We start from the raw sequence: 24,625 nt of genomic DNA on the forward strand, positions 1-24,625 counted from the left end.
CAATGTCAGTGGGAGAATGTGTCTCGCAATTGAAATTTATTTGCACTACAATTCACTGCTGACAATGCGAGGAGGCATCGGAATGTACTACCTTACTTAGCCCGCTTTCCCTCCCGCCGCTCCACCCCCTCCCCTTGCCGACGGATCCCCTCTTGGCCAAACGAAAGCCCTCTGCCCAAAAATCACAGTCGGAGCTAGCGATCTCTAACCCGTCAACTCGTCAAGCTGTGAGCGTCAATCCACAACAAAGTCAACGACGAAGACGACGACCAAGCCTGCCTTGGGGACTACACTGGGAGAAGTGGGAAGCAAATAGGGCGATGGTGAATAAAAAAGATTAGATGAATGTGTATCCTCAATCCTATAATACATTTTGGAGTCATCTTAAGTGTAGATTAGCTTCCTTTTATTTTCGATCATTGTCACTTAGTTAAAAGTAAATTCTTGTAAGAATTACAAAGACCCCGAAGTAAAGCTTCAATTTATCATGGTCGAGAAACCAATGAATATTATATTTTATATAATTTTCGATTATAAAGTGGGACGATAGATAGTTGTAATGTGTTGGGAAATGGTAACAAAATCAGTGACTTACTTTATGTCATATGTAAATGCAGTATTCACTTAACACCTGTTATGACCCCTTTTTTCTCTCACTGATCGATTGCAGCTCAGCCTCATTCATGAGCCCAGGGCCCAGCAGGCAGGCAGCTCAAGCGTTTTGTCGCTCGAATCGCGCACAGCTTCTGTGCTGTGATTTTGCCAATTGGCAATTGCCTCCTCCGGTGCCGTGAGCATTTGCAAAATGTCAATCTGGTGCTGTGCATCAATTCAAGTGTGAAATAAATAGAAACGAATCCAGGTCCCAAAGTCTAGCATTTTGCTATAATTTTCGCGCCATTTGCTGTCGACTTTGCCAGTCCGCCCGTCCGTCTGTCTGTCTGTCCGTCCGTCCGTTCGTTCGTCAGTCGAATGTCTGCCGCCTGAGTTTTTGCCGAACGATCGGAGGAGAAAGAGGAGCTATGCTGAAAGTATTTACAATTACGCAAAGATTGATTGAAATAGATTTCGGATTGATTGGCTGCTGGTATGCACATCGCTTGCAGTTCTTTTTGCGCAATGGTGGGAATATCGCCGTTTGTGTGAATGAGGTTAAGGAGGTTAAGAGCCGGCTTCTTCGGCGCTGGGATAATTTCTAATTAAGCCGCTCCGTACGACGCCACGAGAAGATACATTTTATGCGACACATTCATCTAGCAGATACTGTGGCTACTTTTTATTGATTGCCATCGGGCAAAGCAGCGCCGCAGGAGTCTGAGAAATCAGCTTTCTCCGCCGATCTCGTAGATCGTGCAACGTCGCCTCGCCGCTTTTGAGACCGAAAACCAAGCCCAATCAATGAAAGAAACTCTCGTTCATCTAGATATTTATTTGTATTTATTTGTGGTGACATCAATAATAATTTTCTCGACCATCATTTCGCCTGATCTGCATACCAAATCATCGCACGAAAATGAAAAATACTTATGCAACATTAAGAATAATAATTTATGCTATTTGCTATACAACTTGGTGCGCTTTGCTTTTCATTCACATTTACATCCGTGGATTGTCGTACTTTTAAAATTTGCTAATTGTGACTAATAACTCGGGCGAACCTCAAAACGAGTACAATTTGTCTACCAGCGCTGATTATTCTTCTATAGAACAATGATTGTTTTTTAAACTAACAAATACTCTTGGGGGATTGGAAACGTCTAAGTAATAGCTAGTCATACAACATTATACTTTATATATGGTTTATAGCTTAGAAGAAAACGAAACCTATAGATTACAAATTCCACTACGATATTATGCATTCGCGATACAGATAAGCTGCCTTCTTTGCATATTTTGCTACAGTTTCTTTTCTTTTACCATTTGTTTAGCTTTTCATTTATGTTTTTTTTTTTTTTTTTTTGGGTTTCTGATCTTGTATTCTTGCCGCTTTGTGGGTAACCGAAAAATTTGTTTATAATTCACTGCATAAATTATGGAAAGATAACATTTGTGTTATACTTTTCGGTCCCCATATGCAAATCCCTTGTCGGGGGCCGCTCGACTTTTGCATATTTTGGCAATTTGGTTAGTTGTTTTAAACGATGTGATAACATCTAACCAAAACGGCACGAACTCGTATTTAGCGCTTGTTAATCAGAGTCAAACTTTTCTGCCCGAAAACATATATTTATATAACTCGCATGCGTTTATTGTTTTCTATATTTTGTATTTATTTGGTGGTGTCTTAGCGGGGGGCTAATTTTCTATTGCCTCGATCGATCTTCAGTAGCTGATAACTGTCATTTTGCATTCTTAGTTTTCTTATTTTCTTTTTTTCAGATGTTTATATGTTTTCAGACCTTGGTGGTTAGATCCAAGGCATTGGAGGTGGCCACTTTGACGGGGGCTTCCAACCTCAGACGCTTTCCATTCTCACTGCTGGCCTCTATGAGTTCGTCCAGTTTCCTCTTGATCGTTTCATTGGCCTCGCTATCGCTTAGGATACTATTATTATTATTATTATTGTTATTGTTGTTGCTGATACTGTTGTTGTTATTGTGGGTCTTTTCAATGCTGGTCTTTGCTGTCTCTGTGGAGGTGGAGTGATCCTCCTCCGCCTCTTGATCCGCCGTTTCTCGAACTGATATCTCCTCTTCAGGCGTTACTTTCAGATCCTCATCGTCATCGTCTGTATCGTTCTTTTCTACATCGCTGGAGATCTCGGTTTCTGGTTCGATTTCTGGGCTACTACTCTTGCTGCTCAGGGAACTGCCGGTGGTCTTCATGCTCAGATCAATGGGATTATCTTGACCGGGACTGGGTCTGGGATCCTCGCCGGCTGGGGTTCGCTCTTCTTGTTGAGCGGGTGAGTGGGGTGGCGTCATGGAGACCACCAGATCCTCCTCCTCATCGTCGTGCTCGGCGCCATCAATAATTCCATCCACTCTCGCCTCGTCGTCCTCTTCGTTTTGGCGACTTTTCACTCTCTCCCTGCCACTTTCCGAGTTTGGTGTGACCAGAGCTGAAATTGAGTAATCCTGCTTGGAGTGTGGCGGTAGTTTGGTGGTCGGCGGAGGACTTTGTAGCTGGGACTTCAGCACAGCGTCCAAATAGAAGCGTTTGGTTAGCTCATCGGCAGCACCACCATTCGTTAGCAGGTGGTTGTTGTTCGCGTGGCTACTTGGACTGCTGGCTGGTGCTGGCTGATCCTCTTCCTTGTGATGTTGCTGGTGGTTGGCAAATGGTGAAGTGCCCGGTGCGAAACGCTGGCTTGCGCCACTGGAGTTGAAGAGATGTTGCACGGCCGCCGCAGCCACCGCCGCCTGTTGTTGCTCTGGCGTGGGTTTCAGCAAGCCCTGGTGGTGCGAGTAGAGGGCGGGGTGGTAGCCGGGGAAAAGTAGGTGCGAGGGAGGCAGGAACGCGGGTGGTGGCATCACGGGCATGGATGCTAGGCCCGGGAAAGGCAGCGGCAGGAATGGCGACAAATCCTTGCGCATCTGTGGCGGTCTGCCGGGCGCCACTCCTCCTCCTCCTCCGCCCGAATTACTGCCATCGGCACCACTTGAAGATCCTCCCGAATTGGATTTTCCGCCCAAGTGCAGGAGTGGGTTGCCTCGCACCGAGCTCACCTCCACAGAGCTGTCGGAGTTATGGGAATCCGGAGAACTTACCGAGGGTGATGCCACCACCGGATGTTTATGGGAGCCGTACTCCACGCTGCCATCCAATCCCAGCATCATTAGCTCCTCTTTACTCCGTGACGAGCCGCCAGCATTGGCAACGGCATACAGACCCGGATAGCCACCAGGATGCCCGAGCATTCCCAGAGCTGCTGCCGCAGCCGCCGGTGGGGGCACACCCGACATGCCCTTGACCCCGTTGGACATTCCTTGACCGCCGCCCGATCCACCGGCACTTCCGCCACCCGCCTGCTGGCTATTGTGGTGCGCCGCCATCGCAGCCACCGCCTGCTGCTGCTGCTCCTGCAGCAGACAGTGGATCTTGAACCAGTTGGAGCGACGACCATATCGGGATCCACTCTTCGACATACCCACCATGAGGCACTTCTTCAGACGGCACGCCTTGCAGGCGGTGCGGTTCTTCTTGTTGATGATGCACTCGCCGTTGTTCTTGCAGTCGGATATAGACGACAGATTGTTGTAAGATCGGCCGAAGAAGGACTGTAATGCGAAGTGAAAGTACGAAAATGTTAGTTGTTATATAAATACTGGCAAATTTAACAGATTGTTGGTTTTTATGGGGAATCTACTACTCCTCAATATATAATCCGTATATTCTACTCCAAACTCCTTAAGTATTCCCACTTCAAGTGTCTGTTAAGTCCACCCACAACGGAGCAGAGCTTCTTCAGCAACTTCTTTCATCGCACTCAATGATGTCATTCAATAAAACGCTTTCAATGCCCGGCAATAATATATCATTATATATTTTTCTGGTGATTCATCGCTGGCGGGGCTGCTGAGACCCAGACCTCTTTAAACGCTCTGCCAAATAAGCGGCCAAAAAAAGGAGAAATAAGCCAAATCGACATGCACAAGCGGCAACCACCTACACCTCCGGCATTAACCGTTGGCTGGGGCACCACACAACCACAATCAATTGCAACAAAGCAAACAAACAATTTAATTCAATGCGGAGGAGCCATGAAAACCTGAGAGCCAAAAAGCTGAGAAGAAACAAAAAGCCCCGGACAGACAACAGGCAACATGTTGCTGCTGTTGCTGCTGCTTGCTGCATGTTGCAAAGGTTATGGCTGTGCAACACTTATGCCAAGTTGCAATGTTGGCAGTAAATCACCAACGCTTCACGGCCTGCCCGCCCGCCTGACTTTGCAATCAACCAAAAGGGACAGACTACCTAAATGACTGACTGAATGGATACACTGGGAGAAACTTGTTACTTATTCAAACCTTTAATAATTATGAATTGAAATATATGGAATCTTATATACCAATGACTTGGTATATAAATTGAACATTTATTTATTAAACAATCTATAATGCTCATTTATTAAATTAAATTAGCATATTTTGTAAACAATTGTATTGTATTCTTTTTAAATTTGTTCGTTGTTCTAGGAACAACAGTGATCCGACTAAATTGCGTTTATGCAGAAATTGTATTTTATTTTATTTGGATGTGCACATGAATATGTGCATTTTTTTCAGTGCATCTGACTTACTCTCCGTCTGTTTGTCAGTTTTCAAGTTGGTTACTGTCGTTTTCTGATCGTAGGTGGAGCTCTTGAATGGAAGAAACACCGGTGCTGAGATGCTGACGACGAAGCGCAAAATTGAACCGAGACAGAATAAAAAACAGAAAACAAAAAAAAATCAAACAGAAAAGAAGCAGAAACAATGCGAAAATCCACTTTTAAGGTTAATTGGGCATCAAGATTACTGGGTCGGAAATGGAAATGGAAACGGAGGATTTCAGGCCCGTACCTCTTCGGTTTTCAGACCATAGTTTTGCCGTTTTCAGTTTCGTTTCAAGAAGCAGACGGACGGACGACTATTTACAAGCAATTTTGTGCATCAAGGCAGATTCACTTTTGTTTGTTTGTTTTTTCTTGGGTCTTTAACTTAGTTGTTTTTTTTTTTTTTCAACTTCTTGTGGGCGTTAAATTAGCCAAGCGAGGCCCACGCCATTGCGAACGGGGCCCAAGCACAAATCAAATAACGTTGACCCACAAATTGTACGTTAGTTGACCTTTTCTCCTTGGCGTGGGCAAAAAAAAAAAAATACAGATACTACAAAACATCACAGCAAAACTAAATAAATAAATAACAAAAGCAAATCCCTCGACTGAACTCAAATCGAGTCGGCGAAGAAACGAAACGGAACGAACAAAAAATGATCATCCCACCATTAAAGGAGTATTCGTATTTAAATCAATTATTTGTGGGGCGCTTTGTTTAACTTTGACCTTAGCCTGGGGCATCCATTTGTTGCTCCCACTCCCCCTCCTTTATGATGAACTCGGCTCCGCATTCCAGTTTCTCGAGGAGAATGGCCTCATAACTTTTTCTGCTTAGCGTTTGCATCACGAAGGCGGCGAATTCGATTTATTGAAATCGATTGAATCGATTGATACGAAAGACTTTGGCTGCAGAGGAATGCCTGCACAAAAGTGTTTGTTGCCAAGAAAACTTTGGGGCCAAAATACAAGGCGACTATAATTGGCTCATTTATGAAGCAACTACGTGGTGTAAATATATAATATATTGCAAATTGTTATAATTATTTTTGTGTTTATAGAGACCTAAATTAAAGTAAATTAAACTGTCCCCAAGCGCACTTTGTATCAGCAAAGATATGTAATCGTTGCATCTCAAATCAAATCAAATTCAAATTAATTCGAACATCGAACTCACCTTGCAGCCCTCGCATGTGAAGGCTCCGAAATGGAATCCAGCCGCCGGCTCTCCACACACCTTGCACGTCTGATTCATCTGGAATGGCAACGAGTAGAACAGAACATGAGAATGGGATTCGTACATAGTATTTTGGGGGGAGGTGGGCCTCCAACCCACTGGGCACTCTGATCCCCACCCACTCAGCAACAATAACACCCCACCAACAGCTCCTCGAAACTGTGGCAATAAATTCATAAAATTTCAATTAAAAGCAACAGCCAATCATGACACGAGCATCTGGAGCTCTCCATCTCGTTTCGATTCCCCCAAAGAGAATTGGAAAACAGCCGCCAGCAAAATTCACACGCATTAAAAATTAAAATGCAAACATAGTTTGTCATATCGCGGAATTGGTATCAACGAAAGAAAAGGAGCACGGCTTAAAACGCAAAGCGAGAAACGAACGACGACAAATGGAAATGGGAAACTGGCCCAAAGAAGCCCCCAACAAATGGCCAACCAGACCCGACCATGAACCCCATGCACAGGAAGAATAATTGGGGTCTTTGCTTAATGTTCTAATATTGAAATGGGTCTTGGAATAATTAATTTTATTAAAGTATGTATAATTTATTGAATATCCTTGATTATTGTATTAAATAGAATGAGGTGCATATAATATATTTACTAAAAATCCAGACCCACTTAACTTTTATCCCAGTGTAAATGGCTAAGCGGCTCTTCTGGGGCCCATAATAAAATATGAAGATGGAATCAAATGAAAAATTGCCTCAGAGCACACACACACTCTTTGGGCAAACAAGCTGCATTTGCATTTATATGGCTAACGCTGTACCTTTCCCAATTCCCATTGCTCCCCTCGCAAATAGGCGCAACTTGTAGCTGAGGGAATATTTGTTTATTTATTGCGAGCGAAATGTTTATCAACAAATTGCCATCAATTGTTGTGTTTGGGTGCCTGGCCAGGAGTTGGCTTTTCGGGCTCCCTCCAGTTATCCATGGTTTTCTATAGTCAGGTTGAAAATTGGGCTGGAGGATCGGCTGGAATTGCGTTTTCTTATTGCCACTTGTAGTTGGAACTGGAGCAAAAAGCTTTGATGACAAGTGCACATGCAACGAGGGGGAAATTGGAGAGGAAGCCTGGAGATCATGACCAGGTGATCGTGGGAGACTCTCGAGTGCTTTTTTTGGAAGTTCTAGTTCCAATAGTTAACCAAATTATTGTTAAGAATTAAAATGAATGAATTTTTTGCAAGAGCATTCTTTCTTTAAATTTGTTTTTACGTATCCAATAGATACAATCGAATTAGAAGTAGGTCCAGTAAGAATATAACTGTAAATTTCGAATTAGGTTAACACACATTTCCTTTTTGCAGTTCATGTGAGTGATGGCTACACTTGTTAATTTCCTTTTAGTTCAGTCTGAAAGTCTTTTTATTAGAAGCACTGCAATTGAAATGCTTTCGAATATATCAAAACTAGCCGAAAATAGGCTGCCCAACTGGTAGCCAATGGGCCCAGCAGCCGCACTCTAAATCAGACTCATCCTCGAGCCAAGTGCTTTTCCACCTTTTCCGAAGGCCTTTGTTATGTTTTATAGCACCAATTGGCCCACGGGCGATTCTCGGCCATAATTCTTGCGGGCCACAAACAATTTGGCACATTACAAAGTAGGAGAAAGCACTCAACACATTCACTTTTCTCATTCGCCTCCCCCCTGGAAGCGAGCATCCGTCCAATAAGCAAATCCCCGAGGTGGGGGTCTTATAAGAATACCAGGCCAATTGGCTTAGTTCGTTCGGGTTCAGGTCTGGGTTCCTTATTTTCCAGCTGGTGATTGTTGCTATTGTAGGTGCCTTGTTTGACTGTAAAACATGCTAATCTGATTTCGTGTTATGTGTTGAGTTGGAGGTGAGTTTTGGCCCGACTTTGGAGTCGGGGTCGCCCCTCGACTTGGACTGGAAATAAATTTCCTACGTTTAGGTTTCATAAAGCGTCTTCGGGTCTGGTGCTTGCTGGCCGCCAGCCTGCCTGGGATTAATCGACAAATAAAAATCACATAAAATAAATTAAAAATTATGAGTTTCAAGTTTCAACAACCTGCGGATTGGCAGCAGATTTAGTTTGATTTTAAATCACAGCCCAGCCGGCCAGAAAGAGAGAGAGGGCCCAAAACACGTTGCAGATGAGCCTCGCCGTGAAATTTATGCAGACAATGTGCAATATTAAAAAGCCATAAACATTTATTTTACAACAGACAAGCGACATATTCTCTCCAAGTCTCTGGAATAAGGTAGTGAAATGATGGCCAACTCTGTGTATTCCTCACCTATTTATTAGCTGTCACGTTTGAAATTAAGGCAAGTTTCGTTTCTTGAGTAATGAGTTTATCCCTATTTGGTAATGAAAAATACCTCAGCACCATATCTTACAGATTTCGAGGCGAGATTGATAGGCTTTTAGTTTAAGTTTGGTATAAAATATACTTGTGTTTGTTAAGAAAAGTTGTATAGCAACTAAATGGCAAGAGCTTCCGCATTAGGCATACAATTATACAGTATCATTACATAAATCAAGTTTTATTTAAAAAAAATACATAATTGACTTGGCAGAATTGCCAAAGAATAATTGCAATCAGTGATTTATGGACCCTTAAAATTTAATAGTCTTAGCTTCTTAATCGACCTCCTTGATTCAGACCTGTTTTCAAATCATTGCTCACAACGAAAATACGACTTTTGTATCAAATTGCATAATTTGCGTTGGCCCAAAAAATACATTTAAACTCACAATTAGCCGGCCATTAAGTGAAAGTGTTATAAACTAAATACGAGAGCGACAAATGGGACAGCAAAGCAAACCGCACCGTCTGCAAGATTTTAATTAAATACACATATTATAAATAACCTTTTTCTTTTGAAAGCAATTTGTTTTTTAAGCGACTAACAAAATATTTATGCCCGTGCTCAGATTATTGATGGGCTGCGAATATTGATGAGCTTTTTCGACTACACAATGCCAATTTATTTTAATTAGTTGGTATATTTTCCAAAAATAAAAGTTCCCCCAGTTAGCCAGAAGTGCAACAAGTTGATCCAAGACAAATAGACGCCAGCGAATAAATATATAAATACCTGCAAAAACTCCACCAGTCATCATAAACAATAATATAATAGTGGATGCTGTTGATTTTGTGTGTGATTAATTATGGCGATTGCTGTTCTGTTTGTTGTTTGATGTTGTTTGGTTGTTAACCTTAACGCGCAGCAAAAATAGCAAGTAGAATTTATAATTTTTCATGCCCCGATGATGCAATGAAAAAAGCTGAATATACATACAAAATAATAAGATGCTTTGTTATATGGCTTATTAAGCTGGGCAAATAAAAGACGCGGCCGCGCAAAAAAATTAAATAAAATTATTAAAATTCATTTAAGGCACGTTTACTCCAGTTTTGAGCTCGGCTTGGCTCGGCTGAAGCTGTTAAGAGCTAAGTGCCATTAAGACCAAGTCCAAGCTCGGTTTTAGTTTCAGCTTATTTTCAGTTTTGCTTCCCTCGCTTCTTTTTGGCTGGCTAGCAAAAAATTATGATAATTGCCTGACCTTGGCTGTCATGTACTAATGCTAAACCTCAAATTTGCACATCCAGTGCGCAGATTGGATGCCCTCCCCCTCATCGCAGCCAACATCCCCAACATGGTTCGCATCCAATTATAAAAAAGCGCAGGCTGGAGGCAAAAACATAATTTAATTAAAATGAAATCATGCACAAAGCAATTGCCACGCTTTTTTCATTGTGCGCTGCGGCAAATTGTTCTAGTTTTTAATTTTTTGTTCGCCTTTTCGCTTTTCAGTTGTTGTAGATTTTTCGTTATAAACATTCATGACTCGTCGACACTGAAGACGGTCGCTTGTGTTGGTGTTGCTTGTTGTCAGCGATGAGCAGATAAATGTGTATAAACAAATGCGATTAGCTATAGACTGCACCTATTCTGTGAGTCCAGTAGTGGGAAAGTACGGAGTGCAGGTGGCTTTTCAATTAATATTCTGATTTCTTAAGCACCAGAATAAACTTTTATAGATCTCGGTATAACCGCTCATTAGTAGCTATTAAAAGAACACCTTATGTTAGCTCGATATTTAATGGGTGTTTTTAGTTAGCATTATGCCTTTAGGTTCAGAGTTTGCTTTGTATGATATCAAAGTACCTTAGCAAGCGGAAGCAAAATGTGTGGCTCGTTCATCATTAAATTTACACAAGGCGTTCTTTAAATATTACAAACATTTTTCAAAGCTTATGCCATTTAACATTACTTTTTTTCTAGAGATGCTTTTTAAAAACCTCGCCTTAATTGCACCCGTTTCATATTCAATTCAATTAAATACCTGTAGAGTAAATGCATTCACTCCCCCAGAGCTTTAAACAATGACTTTAATTCGCATTAATCTAAATCGATTATACTCTCCCCTTCGCAACTGGTCCGGTCCAGTTCTCAGCTGAGGCAGCTGCAAAGTATGTAGAAGATTCCACAAGTCGCAGCTTCTATTCCACCCCAGCCAATCAGATGAGTCATGTTGGCAATGCAAACTCGTTTATTCCCCGGTGGATCTGCAGAAGAGGAGCGGAATTTGTCAAAATGGATATATCGCATGTTTCTGGCTTTCATTTCGTTCCTCTCCTTTTTTCTGCCGCATTAAAAATACTTGAGGCGGTGGAGAATCAGCTGCACCACGCATTTCTTTCGCTTTTCCCAACTCAGCACTCCTCTTTGCTTAGTCACGCGGCCTCTATGCTTAGGCAATTTGTCAAAAAAATAACGCACAACAAATTTTACACACATTTTCAGGGGGCCAGCCCTTCAAGGCACCTCAGGGGAGTGATCAATCATAGGGAATCATTCAGTTTGTTTCCTCGTTTGCCTTTTGCGAGCGGAAATTATTCGCAGTTGTTATAGTTTGGCCAGTGAGATTTTTTTGAATCGCATATGCTCGCTTTGAGATTTTATTTGTTGCATTCTTGAGAGAATTATTTAATAAGCGATGTAATCTGTCTTCCACAGTTACTGAATTTTAATCGAAATTTGTTTCACATCATTGGCTTGTTCTTATAAAACAAAATACAAAAAATTATTTGACCTAAGCGTTTTTTCAATTACCGCCTTAGCCGAATTGGATTTGATGATTGATTTATGCTTTGTTTGACAATTGCTGAATGGCCAATGAAAACGCCCTTATTTCGTTTCACTATTCTTCCCTTTGCTTTTCACTCAGTAACTCCCCTTGATTTTCTTTACTTTCTTTGTGTTTTCGGATCTCAACACGCCTCGAAAGTCAATCCATCATCATTTATCGTCCGCTTAGCGGGCGAGTTCGTTGCCTAAGTCTTTCGTTTTGATTTTAGTACTTAGCTAATTATTGTCGTTGTCGCCGTCGTTGTTGCTGTCTTAAGCTTCATAAAAGCCAAAGACAAACACTATAATTATGAGCCACGATGATCATGGCGCTGATGATGATTATGGCGATGATGAAAAGTGCTTAGCAGAGTTTGCAACTTGAAGCATCATCGCTGCTGTCTGTTTCTGTTTCTGTTGCAGCTCTGAATCTCTGAAGCTCTTCAAGCTGTCAAGCAGGAAACGTTTGGATTTATAATGCTCAACCGACACACCCCTCTGCCCCTCGCTCCTGGTCTCGGTCTCGTCTCTGTTTGTCATTATAATTAATTTGTAACTATTTTTATGAGCTCATGTGAAATTTAAATTGTATTCTCCGGGCGTCCCTGTTTACTCTTTCTCTGCGACCGACGAGAGCGGCTTTCAGCGCCCGTATGCCAAGTGCTTGTGCAATTTCCGTTTAAAATTTGAAATCTTCCGACAAAAATAGTACAAATTATGCTGCAAAAATTGACAGGAAAACGTCAAGTGGGAGAAGTGGGTTGGGAAAGGGGCACACATTTTCCTGAGAACTTTAAGTGCGACTTGCAATGCTGAAATTGGAAATGGAAATATTTGTCCGGCAAAGAAATTCGACCAGTTCATTAGCTTTAAAAGTGTGCTTTCTTTTCAAATGTATTTGCCACAATGTAAATAATGATGTAAAGTTTAAATATATTTTATATATATTTGTGTACTATTTTAGTACATTCTTTGTTTTTCATGTATTCACAAGATTTATCTAGAATTTTCAATAGATAGCACCCCTTTTCATTTTAATTTCCTTAAATTTTATCCAACAAAGCAAGCTTGCCACTAGTTCACTTGCTTTAGAAACAGATACGATCCTTCTTAGAGTATTCACAATTCCCGTATCGTTCTAGCATCTCTTAGTCAGTTTTCTTGTTATGCAAATGCGTGCAAAATGTGCGAGGTTTTCTTCTGTTTCCGAGACTCAAATGCAATTCTCAATGTTGCTGCAGTTCCCCGATATTGTTGCCTTTGGTGTTGTTGTGGTAGCTGTTGTTGCTGTTGTGGCAGTTGCTGTTGCCTAGTTGTTGGCTGCCAGCCACACGTTCACTGATCACTGTGGCATTTGTTACAATTTTAAATGTTAGCTCAGGCAAAAGCGAGGCAACGTCGAACTAACAAACTTGTGCCAATTGTAGCTTACAAGTGTTTGACTTGACATTTCGGCGTGCGCGTCTTTACTGAATTGGCTCCATACATATATTAGCCATATCTGTGTGCTGCGCTTGCTCCTAGAAACTTGTATTAGCTTTGGCTTTTCTCCGAGTGTATTCACATCGTTCGGGGCAGCTGACAGGCGCAGCCGCAGGTGAAATGCTCAACGAAATTAATCACAGCCAACCAAATCCCACAAAGGCCACAAAAGTTGGCTAACAAATTAGTGAGCGCATGGAAAATTGCATTTAAGTTGCTTTTTGTGATTTTTACTATCCATGATTTGGCATAAAAAGCTGCCTGCTCGATTCAATGAGCATTGGAACTGCACCAGATGCCAATGACTCGACGTGATGTATGCGAATCAAACATTGGCGCTCACAAAAAACAGAACTCCAGATAAAACTTTGGAAATAAATCTTGTGCTCAGCATGGCAGGCAGACAATTTCGACAAATAGAGGATGCGACAAAATGAATGGATTGCACCATGAATGGCTGAACGGATGAATGGTTGCACGGATAGATTGCTGACTGGGTTGTCTGAAAATTGTCAGCTAGCTTTAGCCTTGAACTGTCAGGCTAGATTAGACACGGGCTTAAGAATATCAAATCGTGTAAAATCTAAAATTATTAATGTATTTCTTTGAGATAAAAGATAGTTTTTAATAAGTATATAAAAGTCAAAAATATTTTGAATACACTACTGAAATTTAATAAAACATTGATTGGCTTTCTGCTCACTATTTTATTACGCTACCTAATTCGAAATCACATCTAATTTTTGTTACGGTTTTTACATGCGATCAATGAAAGACTCTCTCCTCTCTAAATGGAATCATTACGTCTTGTTGCTAAAATTCTTCCCACGCTTTTTGACCGCTGCAGGAGCCAAGAAATTCTCAAAATCAAATTTCATTTTAATTAGTAGACATTTTCACATTACGTATACGCCAGGTCTGACTGCCATCCTTTTAGCCATCTCTCCATCTTGGCCTGTGTGTGGTGGGGCCATAAAAGCCGAACAAAATTATAACAGCCAACTTGCAAAACATTTACACCAGCCCACCAACCAGCAAATGCAGCGGGTGGAGGTGAATTTTAGGCGGTGGCAGGCATCCGCTTTCTTTGCCTGCAAGAAAAATGATTCATGGAGGAGGCCCGAGACTCCTGCTGGTTTGGTGGCTCAGCTTCAGCTTCGGGCTGGTTTTGGTATGTAGCCATGGTGTGGTTGGCTTTTTGGCCATAGCGTCTCGACGCCGGGCAGACTATTAACTTTGAAAGTTGTTTAAACAGGCGAAGAGCCAAGAGGCAAACCTCCACCTTCTATTTCTTATTTTTTTCCTGCTCTCTGGCTTTTGCATTGGAAGCACCTCTTTGTCGTCGTGGTTGGTTGTCTGCACCAGCTGCCTGCTGCTCCTTTACCTTGCAGCCAGTGTCATCGGCGTCGCTGCTCGTGGGAATTGGATCATTAGAAGCCGGCAAAAGGCGAAGGCGAAGGTGCAGGCAGGGGACGAAGTGAGTAGAAGTTGGTCAAAGGTGGCACTGAGAGAAATTTATAGATCTATCTTTTTCCAACCAATCCCATTGAAACGTGACTCTATGATTTCGCGCAGAATCTAGTAAAGGATTTTGATTTGTAATATGATTATAAAAAAATATATGTTATTATCTAACAGATCTAACATATGTAGAGTTAAATATTAAGATCTCATGTTATACAATCTATAGAGTATCGCAGTGCAAATCTTGCAGTGCAGCATTCAGATGTTTTGTAAGTTTTCGGTTCGATTCGCCTGCCTTGGCAACCCACCGGGCAATTTTGCATGTGTTTTGTTACTGTTGTGGAGGTTGTGCCAGAGTTGCCACCGTTTCTTGTTGAAAAGAGGCGCGATAAGTAAATGTGTCCACAAGTCTCGGCCTTTTTCTGTTTTTCTTTCGTTTTATTTGCACTTGCATAGGCAACAATTCTTTCTTTTTATTTTTTCCCCGCCGTTTTTTGTTTGTTTATTTGTTTTTCCCCGCTTTTTTGTTGGTTCAAGCTTCTATTTCTTTGTATGCGATTTATTTGTTTGTTGTCTCCTTGTTATCTGAGTTAGCTTAGACTCAGTGGGTTTTTTTACCCCCTTTGATTATCCCCACTCCAGTTTGGTTGTATCCGTGGATTTCGGGGGAGTCAAAAGTCAATTAAATAAGAGCAGTGCACGGTGAAAAGCTTGTACTTGTTGTGGCTTCAACTACTTGTTGTTGCTATTTTTGTAGCTGCTGCTGTTGTGTTTTTGCGAAACGAGCAATTTGTGCCTGTGCTATGCGGTTGACTGTTTTTTTTCGGTTTTTTGGCTTGGGTTGGGACCAGAAGTGCACTATGGGAACCTTTTCACCAAAAAGTTAGCCAAGTTGAAAAGTGTTTGGTAGAAAAATTACTTCGGTGATTTATGAAAAAGGTTTGCGGTTTGAGTCTTTTGTTTTGTATGCCATCGCTGGAGGGAAAATTTGGGAAGTGCTTGAGTTGGAAGGAATATTTGGAAGAAATTTTGGTGCAGGTTTGTTGCTTAAATCATTTGTACGCCATGTACCCATTTAATTACTAAGAAGGTGTTTATTTACAAATGAAGTTTGTTGTCTAAGTCTTTCGATATTATGAACCAAATGCATCGTTTTTTCGCTTGAATAGCACTTAATAGAACTTTTTTAATTTAAATGATGTTCGTTGCTTTAGCCATTTGATTTTCTTATATTTAAAATGTACGTTATTGCATAGCAAGGAAGTCTGACTAAGCGCATGTAATACGGGTCTAAATATCTTTCTTCATCTCTTCACTCATTTCCGTCAAAATGAAATCGACAACGAGAATGAATTTCGCTTTCTGTTAAAACGAGATATTCCCAGCGACAAGCCCATTGAACAATTTTGGTTTCACTTTCCATAAAACTATCAAAAAGGCGGTGAATTAAAATTGAATTAACTTGCGGTTTGCGTTGACTGGTGGGAATCAAAAATAACAGAAGAGCCCGAGATTTGGGCAAAAAATGGTCATTGGAATGGCATTGTTGATATTTACTTTTCGACTTCTGCCCAATCTCGTCTCAATGCCAGCTTCCCCGCTAATTCCGCAGATGTGAGGGGAATCTCTGTCACGTGTGTGCAAAAAGGTATAGAAATAACAATAACAAAGGCATTTGTTATTAGTAGCCGAGTGCGCTTTAAAAATAAACAGCTAATACAACAATGGGCACAATTTGTTCGCTGCGCCACTGAAATCGAAACTAAAGCTCAGCCCGGAGATTCAAGCTCGCATCTAATATAAGCGGACATGCGGGCATGCAATGATCTTCGATATATGTGTATCTATTTGCCTATAGTATATGCAATTTATATAAATTTAATTCAATTTGCCGAGCTAAATTGTTTAGTTTTTGTTTTGCTCACTATCGTGCAGAGGTCGTTGGCGGGGGCGAAGGCAAGGCGGGTGCGGGTGCGGGGCTTCTGTTAATTTCATGATTGGGTCTTGGCTTAATGTGTAATGCCTTGACTCGAAAACAATTCTAACAATTTGGCAGCTCATTATGCGGTGCGCTCGCTCGCTTAACCACGCCAACTTGACTCCAATAAACGATGCACAACCTTGACCTTAAGTCGAATGAAAGATAAACCAAAGCAATTGGTAACAATTTTGTTACTCTTCTTTAGGGAAATGGCCCCACACCGCCGCATTGTAGCAAGCCCCTGCTGCCCCAGAAGCCCCACGATCCACTATCGTTATTAGGCGCCAACTTATCAGCGTAATAAAGTGACGGGGCAGCCAGTTGGAACAGTTTCTGTGCGGTGGCAACGTGTTGAACTTGAAAAGGAAAGCAAAAGCAAAACGGGGAAGAAGTCCAATACGCTAGGGTCGATTGAGAAATACTCTTTGAAATTGGATTAATAGACTAAATAAATTAAATTTATAAATGCAGGATGTGGAGTAATTATGTTTATTTCACATAAAAAATGCGCTGACATATGGAAAGTAAAGCAGAGAGTATCCCTAGGCCATGCTTAATTCAATTTTAACTATTCTGTTCAAAAGAAGAGCATTTCAGATGCGCACTTATTTTTTAATTTCTTGGGAAGCCACGAGGCATAAAGCACTTGCAATTGGTTGAGTGTCTTGTGGCGGCCGGCGAGCGGGCGGAAAAGGGGAAGGCAACCCTGCCCCAACTTTATCTCTAAGCCACGCGCTAATTTCAAAATAATGCACCCCAATCATTTTCACATTTTTTCACATTTCCAGGCACTCTTTAGCCTTCTGCGCGATCGGCGTGGAGTGAGCAATAAAGTAGACAACCCCTTTGGTTTACCTTGTGGAACATAGTTGCTGGCTAGTCGGCCCTCCCACTTGTTGATTGTCTGTATAATTACATAATATTGCATAATTTTGCAAACAGTACGAGTCGCTTTGGGATTTCTGCTCTGTTAGCTACGTGGAGTCTCGGAAACTCGGAGTCTTTGGGGTCTCATTATCGTCGGCTGACCGACGATCTTCTTCGTTTTCGCTTTCAGTATCAGTGCACAATGTAGTACTTAAATAATAGAAGTTTAATAGCGTTTTGTTTGGTACCGGCCGTATTTGCAAGTCTTTATTTTCCGCCGTTGCTGCTTCTACTTACTGTTTTTTGCTGCTTTTGGACTACTAATGCATTCAGCTGTATGATTTTTGTCAAGGTTATCCAGTTGGCTGTGTTAGCGGATATAATGACATGATTCATATGGTGGAAGCCAAAGTCAGCATCAATTTCGGTTCTCTGGCGTTTTTTACCCTGTTTGATTTTTTTCTTTTCGCTGTTCGGGAGGAAGTTCATTTTTAAGAGCGTTGTAATTGTGTGTAGTTCGTTCAAGTTCGCTGCCTTAGTCATTTGGCAAGAGCCTAACGAACTTTGCAGAACTTTTCAGCCATCCAGCGAATTGCAATATGTGTGCAGCAATGTTCCCTCACATGCCTTTGGGGCTTCGGACTGGCTAATTTCGCTCATTAATCATCGAGCGGCGGCTGCGGGAGAAAATCGCTCCGAAAGCTGATTACACATGCACGGCCCACCAAATCAAAGTTGTGCCAAAAGGCTCCACCACATGAAGACATCTGTTCCAAAGCCAGTGAAATGTATCTGCAAACAAATGAAGTTGTCTGCCAGGCAACTCATTCCGATTCTAAGGCTCCTCACTGCACGTCTAGTAGAGTCATCAAGTCCAGGATTGATCATTGATCTTTTGGCACTCAATCCTCCGCCTCCTCCTCGTCGTCAGCTCACGAATTATAAATAGTGCAAATGCGTGCAGTGCATCATCATCATTAGTTTTCGGCCAAAAACCGTGGCAACAGACTTGTCTAAAGTATGGGTCTAGCCGCTTCTCGCCTCCCTTATGTTGCCCTAAAACTTGCTTTGCCAATTATACGAGTCTATGTGTCTGACTTTAGTTTCGCCTGCTGAATTGTTTCGATTTCTTTTGTGTCTGGTGGTTACTTACTAAAGCTTGAAAATTTAATATTTATATTTAATACTTGAAAAATTCAACAAATTAAATAACACTTCATTAAACAATAAAGACGAGAAAAAAATCTAACGAAATCTTTAATTGTATTTCAATAATAGAAAAATGTTTCAAAAAAGACACATTAGTCATTCTGAATATTATATAAGGCAGCGACTAAAGTTAGTATCCCCTCTAAATATAGTTCACTTGTCCTAAGCACCCGTTTGTTCGTAAGAGTATTGGCAATTCCCCTGGCAACCAATCGACTGTCTGCCAAGTTCGTGTCCTAAGTCTTTCGTTTCGTTACGTTTTGTGCTGCAAGTCAGGCATTTTCTAATTGCAAGTTAATTTCTTGTTGCGAACATAAATTTAACATTCTAATTGAGTTATCAACCGCAACATGTACATACACACTCCAAAAAAAAAAAAAAAAACGAAAACAACCGCGACAGGAGTGGATGCGGCGGTAAAACAAGTAGGAGAAGGAGATGCCGACGCCGGACAACTTTTACAGCTTCTCATCTCATCGTCCTCAAACCGTGTTCACTTTGGGTTTTCGCTTCCAAACTGGCTACGCATGTGAAAAATGGCCTACACATGAAGCCACTGAGCTTGTATTCCGTTCCTCTGCTTCTTAATGCTGCTTAGATGGCTGCTTTTCCGACCACAAAAGTTGCAACAAAGCCACAAGCGTCCGGGTAAGTGCAGTAATTACATTTCGGTGTGTGTAAGTTTTTGGGCCTCTGCTAATTTGCCTGCTGCTTCTGTTTTTCTTATTTAGTTTTAGGCATTTATAACTAATTTTGCTGCCGGCTTCTGCGCTTATGCGCTGAAAGAATTTCCCAACGTGCAAATATGCACTTTGGCATGGCTCGTAATTAATTTACTTTGTGTGTTTGCCCAATGGCAGCCGCAAAGGAGAACGACACACACGAAAATATGAAAAAAATCCATTACGCAAATGTTTATGACCAAAATGGTCAGCGGGCGAAGAAGCAGCGGTGGCAAGAGCCTCTTCATCTGCTGCCAATGCAAATAGAAAAGATTTGCCAAAGCCCCCAGATGCGTGTGCCCCAAAACTCAAGCTGCAGATGGAAAATCGAGGATGGAGGATGGGAACCGAGTTTCAAGTGAGCTTCTCTCACATACATCATAACATTGTATTGCATTTTCGCCCGGACCGCCTACCAATGTTTCCCCGTTCGAAATTAGTTTTCTTTTTCCGCAGCATCTTGTCATCAACGGGATTTTGGAGGCGTGATTGTATCGAAGGTCGTGGCGAAATGGAGATGTTGCAAGAACATTAAAGCGTTCACAGAAGATACTTTTGGCGGACCATTTATGGGTGTTTCATGCTAGGAAACTAATGACACTAATATAATCGTAATCATAAGTGGAAGTTATGGCTTGGTAGGTGAACTACAAATACCCAAAGATCCAAATTGTTCAAATAAAATTCGAAATTAATTACTCAAAGCTGCTTTAGATGTTATCCATATCGGGTATAGTAACTTGATCCGTCGTTATCTGAGGTGTATTAAATGTTTGAATTTATATTCATTAGTTTCTCATATGCATAAATAATTATGGCTATTCAAAAAGTGGATTTTTAGCATTCGTTTTTTTAGGTTTTTGCATTTTACAAATACATGGGCTTAAGTTTTATTTTTATGGTTTTCTAATATTCACTAGATTTTTCTTAAAGGCAGAAATTCGATATGCATTTAAATCATATTCCCCACTAAGACAAAAACTGTGACCAAGAGAATATTTTTAGATCTACTATTAGACTAATCCAGTGGAATTCCTTACCCGTTACCAGCTCGTTTCATATTCATAAATTTATTAGCTAACGCTACCAACTTGCCGCTCGAAGACATCATTTTCAAAAGTGGCCCAAATTCGAGCCGCGTTGTTGCCTTCATTTTAATCAAACATTTAGTTTATCGTCTCACATTTCAACTAATTAACACTACGACGGGACCGCCTCTTTAAGCTGTGAGATCTCCAACCTGGCTCTTGAATGTTTTTTGGCTGGCTTTGGCTTAGCCAGCCTTCTGCGGTGCCGGCATCGACTAAATCGACTGATCGACTAAACTAAAATCAGCTTAAAATCATAAAAAACGCACTTAAATAAAATTTAATATTCAAATATTGACATTTAGTGCCATGTTAGCAGCAACTTAGGTGTTTTCTTCGCCTTCTCTCTTTATCCCATATTTTTCGAGCTGCCCTCCTAGACAATAAGCCTTAAATTATGCATGTGGATTGAACGAGAGACGACGCAATTCGCTTAGCATTAACTAATTGATCTGCATTAATTTCAGGCCGAGACTAAAGACAAAGACCGAACAGGTGAATCGCGTATGCTGGGTATACTTAACGTAGTTCGTATTTGTATTATGATTATTATGAGTTTTTTCTCCTATTAAAATTATGACATCATTTAAATATTTTCGCCGTTGTTCTGCATTAATTTTTGTGTAAACTGGTTTAGGCTACTCACTATTTTCGTCGCTCTTTCTGTCGCTTTTATTGTTGTTGGGCAATTATGCATGCCCCCAAACCCCAAACCCCATAATTCATAAATTCATTTTGCGCCGAAATTCGAAAATGCGGAAGCGCTTTGATTTGATGATGCTTTTAGGGCCATATCATACATATCTTATCAATAATGCCAGATTTTCAACGCGCAAATGGTCTTGCCTTCTTGTCGCATATGAAATTATTAGAGCCATAAACTTTTTATGCCTGCTCAATATTTAGCTCGTAAAATATTTATTCTTTTCTTCTGTATATACATATGTTATTTGTGTATGTAGTTCGAGTTATTTGATTGTGGGGATCTTAAATAAAATAATAATATAAATATCAGATTGCTTACCGCATATGGATTATCCTGATTCATCATTATGGTAATCGTGAATCGCTGAGCCCGTGGTGCTCAACCAAAAGAACTGAAAGAAAAGTGACAATACAGTTGTAAAAATATTTTTATTCGCCACATATAAAGATTGTAAATTGTAGTTACACTAGATTTAGAGACAACAAACAATTAAAGATAACCTATAACAAAAGTGAACTGTTTGCTCTAATGACCTCTAAATGGCTTGGTACTACTTTTCATATGATCAGGTTATTCCGATCCCTGATATTTGATCTGCACTTGTTTAATCGAGGTTTTGCCTTAAACTGATTGAAGAATAGCTCCAAATCCGCTTGGTACTCTGACATTTAACCACGCTGCCAGCTAATAATAATAATAACCATAGTAATATTATTATACATCGCGATGCAAATGCTGGCGGAACTGGGCTGCTTAGCTGCACCTAAAAACGAACGACGAAGACAATCAGCTGCCTCACATCAGCGGCTCTCAAGAAGAACCCCCAGAACAGCTCCGTGAGTCACCCTGCATGGAGATCCACTTCTGGGCAGAAGACTCGGGCAGGTCGGATCCCCACCACCCTCCCCTCGCAACCAGGAGGCATGTTAACTGACAACAGGTGTTTGCTGCTTGCCGTTTGTCTTGAAACCTTGCGGCCTGCTTGCCACATTTGCATTTGATATTTTGTATGCTTGTTTTGCTGCCGCTGTTAACGCGTCCGCACTAAATACTTTCACACATTGCGCCCTCTTTCTGCTCTCCTTTGGCTTTTCCGGCCTGCGACTCGGACCCCTCAAGGATGTGGACTGTTCAAGTCAGCACACGACCTTGATGTGTTAATTTCCCAGCCACTTCTGTCAGTCATCCGTCCGAGATACACTTTTACAATTGTATTACAATAAAGGGAACTATCTGAAAGCCCATACAACTGCACATATATGTGTAATTTATCTTCATACCATGTAAGCAATCGAAAGGATAGTTTAAGTTCCTATTTCTTCGTATTTCATAACTTTATTATTATATATGGATGTTATTCTAAGCTTCCATAAATTGTACTAAGCTGTTGGGACTTCAGTGTGATGCTTAAATATCCAATTTTGCATTAGGTGCATACCTTTTTTTAGAGTGTTGGTCTAAGGAACAGCCTCAGGAAAGAGCTGGGATCTTAAATGGTGCCAGCCAAATCAAGAAGAAGATTGCCCCAGCTAACTAGAATAAGTGCGCACTCTGCGACTTGTAGAACATGGCAAACTTACAAGGCACTCGCCATAAGTGCGAGTATATGGGTTCTGCCAATATTTGCGACAAATGCAAAAGCAATCCAAGTTAGATTCTTCATTTGCCTGCAAGCGAGTCAGGGCAAAATGCACTTAAAAAAAAAGAAGTTCTGTAGATATACATCTGTTGAATTTCCGAACATGCGTAATCATTTTATTTCTAATTGAAAAGTCACTACTTTGTGAATATACATAAAATGTGCTTCTTTCATTGAATTCATTGAATAATATATAAATTATTATTTAAGCTGCAGCATCAAGCCAACTAAAACGTTACAAAATTGACAGCTTGAATATTCTAAGAACTACTTGATCAAAATAATTAATTAGCTGACTATGGTCTTGATAGATTAGACAGCCCCACTCTCCATTTAGTTCCTTCACCATTGAGCGTAAAAATTTCTTTCAGTGCCGCAGTTAATGCCATTCCCATGGATCCCGCCTGCGTTTTCGAATTTTTGTAACAAATATTCTGGCAAATAAAGCTTTACACGCTATTTGCATTATAAAGCAAACATGTGCGGCGACTATATCTGTTCAGGCCATCTCGCTCGCACTTGACTTACATTGATTCTGTTATATAGTCGTAAAGTTTATTTGCCCTGCCCTTGCTGTTGTTGCTGTTGATCTAGCCATGTTTTATGGCCACACTAAAAAGTGCACTGGTCAACAAAGATCGGCCAGAGAAAACTTTCTCACAAAACCGTACAGCTGGGGGCTATAGCTCCTACTGGGCTGTCGTATAAGTGTCATATAGGGGAGTGTGTATATGGTTTGTATAATTAAATCATACAAACCCCGCCGACAGTCGTAGACAGTTCGTCAGTTAGTCGGATTGTCAAGCGTTATCTGGCGTCGCCATCTTCATCTTGATTTTTTTGTTTTATGAATTCTATTCGTTAATGAAATTCACATGTTCCCCATCTACAACTCCGAAGCCCCATCTCTATCCCCGTTTTTATGTCCGCATAATGGATGTGTCTCAAAAAGGCCGTCAAATGTTCGTTCCGTTTCTTCGATATTGAACCTTTGAACTTACCTGCTTTCACTAGCCGATCAAGTTAATCCAATTTATTTGCTTAGTGTTTCTATTGCGTTGCGCACTTAAGGTCTGCGTCTCCTAACATTGTGAACTTTCCGTTTAAGGTTTTGTGTATTTTCGTGTATTTGCTTGCTATTATTTTTTGTTCACCTTGCGCCAATAAAACGTCACTTGAGCGTATAGAGTTGTTGCTGTTTTTGCTCAAATTGCACTTGACTTTTAGAACTTTAGGCGAGCGTGAAGCATGTTTAATATATATCTTTTGGGTTGTTTGAGTGTGTGTGTTTTTGTATCTAGAAGGGTGTACATATATCACAAGAAGGCAATATTTTGTATAATTTTTATTGTAATACAAAGTTTAAAGTTTTGCTGTATGGTTATTTTTTATTTAGCTAGAGATATTTCCGTGGGACTTTATTTGGTGCTATTTTTACGCTTTCTGTGTTTTTAATGCGATTTTTTATAGAGTGACCACACCTTTGTGTGAGGGCACTCCTGGCTGCGCACGCGCACTTGCCGTAAATTTCTTTCTTTCCGCTTTCGTTTGCCGCTTTTGAGCTCTTTTTGCAGTGACGTATTAAAGACTGAACTCTACTATTTCAGTTGGCACTACATATATTCGTAGTATTGTTACAATTCATTTTATTTAACTGAGTAATTTTTTGATCTTAATTTGCATGTGCTGATTTTTAGCGGCGGCCAAAACAACGTAACCCCTGGGACGTAAGACGAAGACGACGCAACGACGACGGCGACGTGCGATCGAGCGTGCGAGCAAGAAGCGCGAGCTATCACTAAAGACTGATGTTAAGCAGTTCTGCAAAGTGCTCACACCGCTGCGACTCGGCGACTCAG

The 24,625-nt window shown here is 41.0% G+C and overlaps 1 protein-coding gene across 1 annotated transcript; it reads right to left on the reverse strand.

The window, feature by feature from the left end:
* Window positions 1-1,420: 1,420 nt before the first annotated feature.
* LOC6616337 (knirps-related protein) lies at window positions 1,421-24,625 on the reverse strand. The gene is made up of 4 exons (XM_002040661.2): window positions 23,768-24,625; window positions 21,446-21,518; window positions 6,435-6,512; window positions 1,421-4,220 (listed from the first exon to the last, which is right to left on the reverse strand). The coding sequence occupies exons 2-4, from the start codon at window positions 21,470-21,472 to the stop codon at window positions 2,394-2,396; spliced, it is 1,932 nt and encodes a 643-aa protein (XP_002040697.1). The 5' UTR covers window positions 21,473-21,518; window positions 23,768-24,625; the 3' UTR covers window positions 1,421-2,393.

Source organism: Drosophila sechellia, chromosome 3L, assembly GCF_004382195.2.
Source record: "Drosophila sechellia strain sech25 chromosome 3L, ASM438219v1, whole genome shotgun sequence".
Taxonomy (NCBI): Eukaryota; Metazoa; Arthropoda; class Insecta; order Diptera; family Drosophilidae; genus Drosophila; species Drosophila sechellia.

Coding starts and splice junctions, on each gene's coding strand:
- LOC6616337 (XM_002040661.2), bottom strand. CDS start 21,472: ATGATGAATCAGGATAATCCATATGCG. Junction 6,513..21,445: donor ATCAGGATAATCCATATGCG/GTAAGCAATCTG, acceptor TTGCCATTCCAG/ATGAATCAGACGTGCAAGGT. Junction 4,221..6,434: donor TCACATGCGAGGGCTGCAAG/GTGAGTTCGATG, acceptor TTCGCATTACAG/TCCTTCTTCGGCCGATCTTA.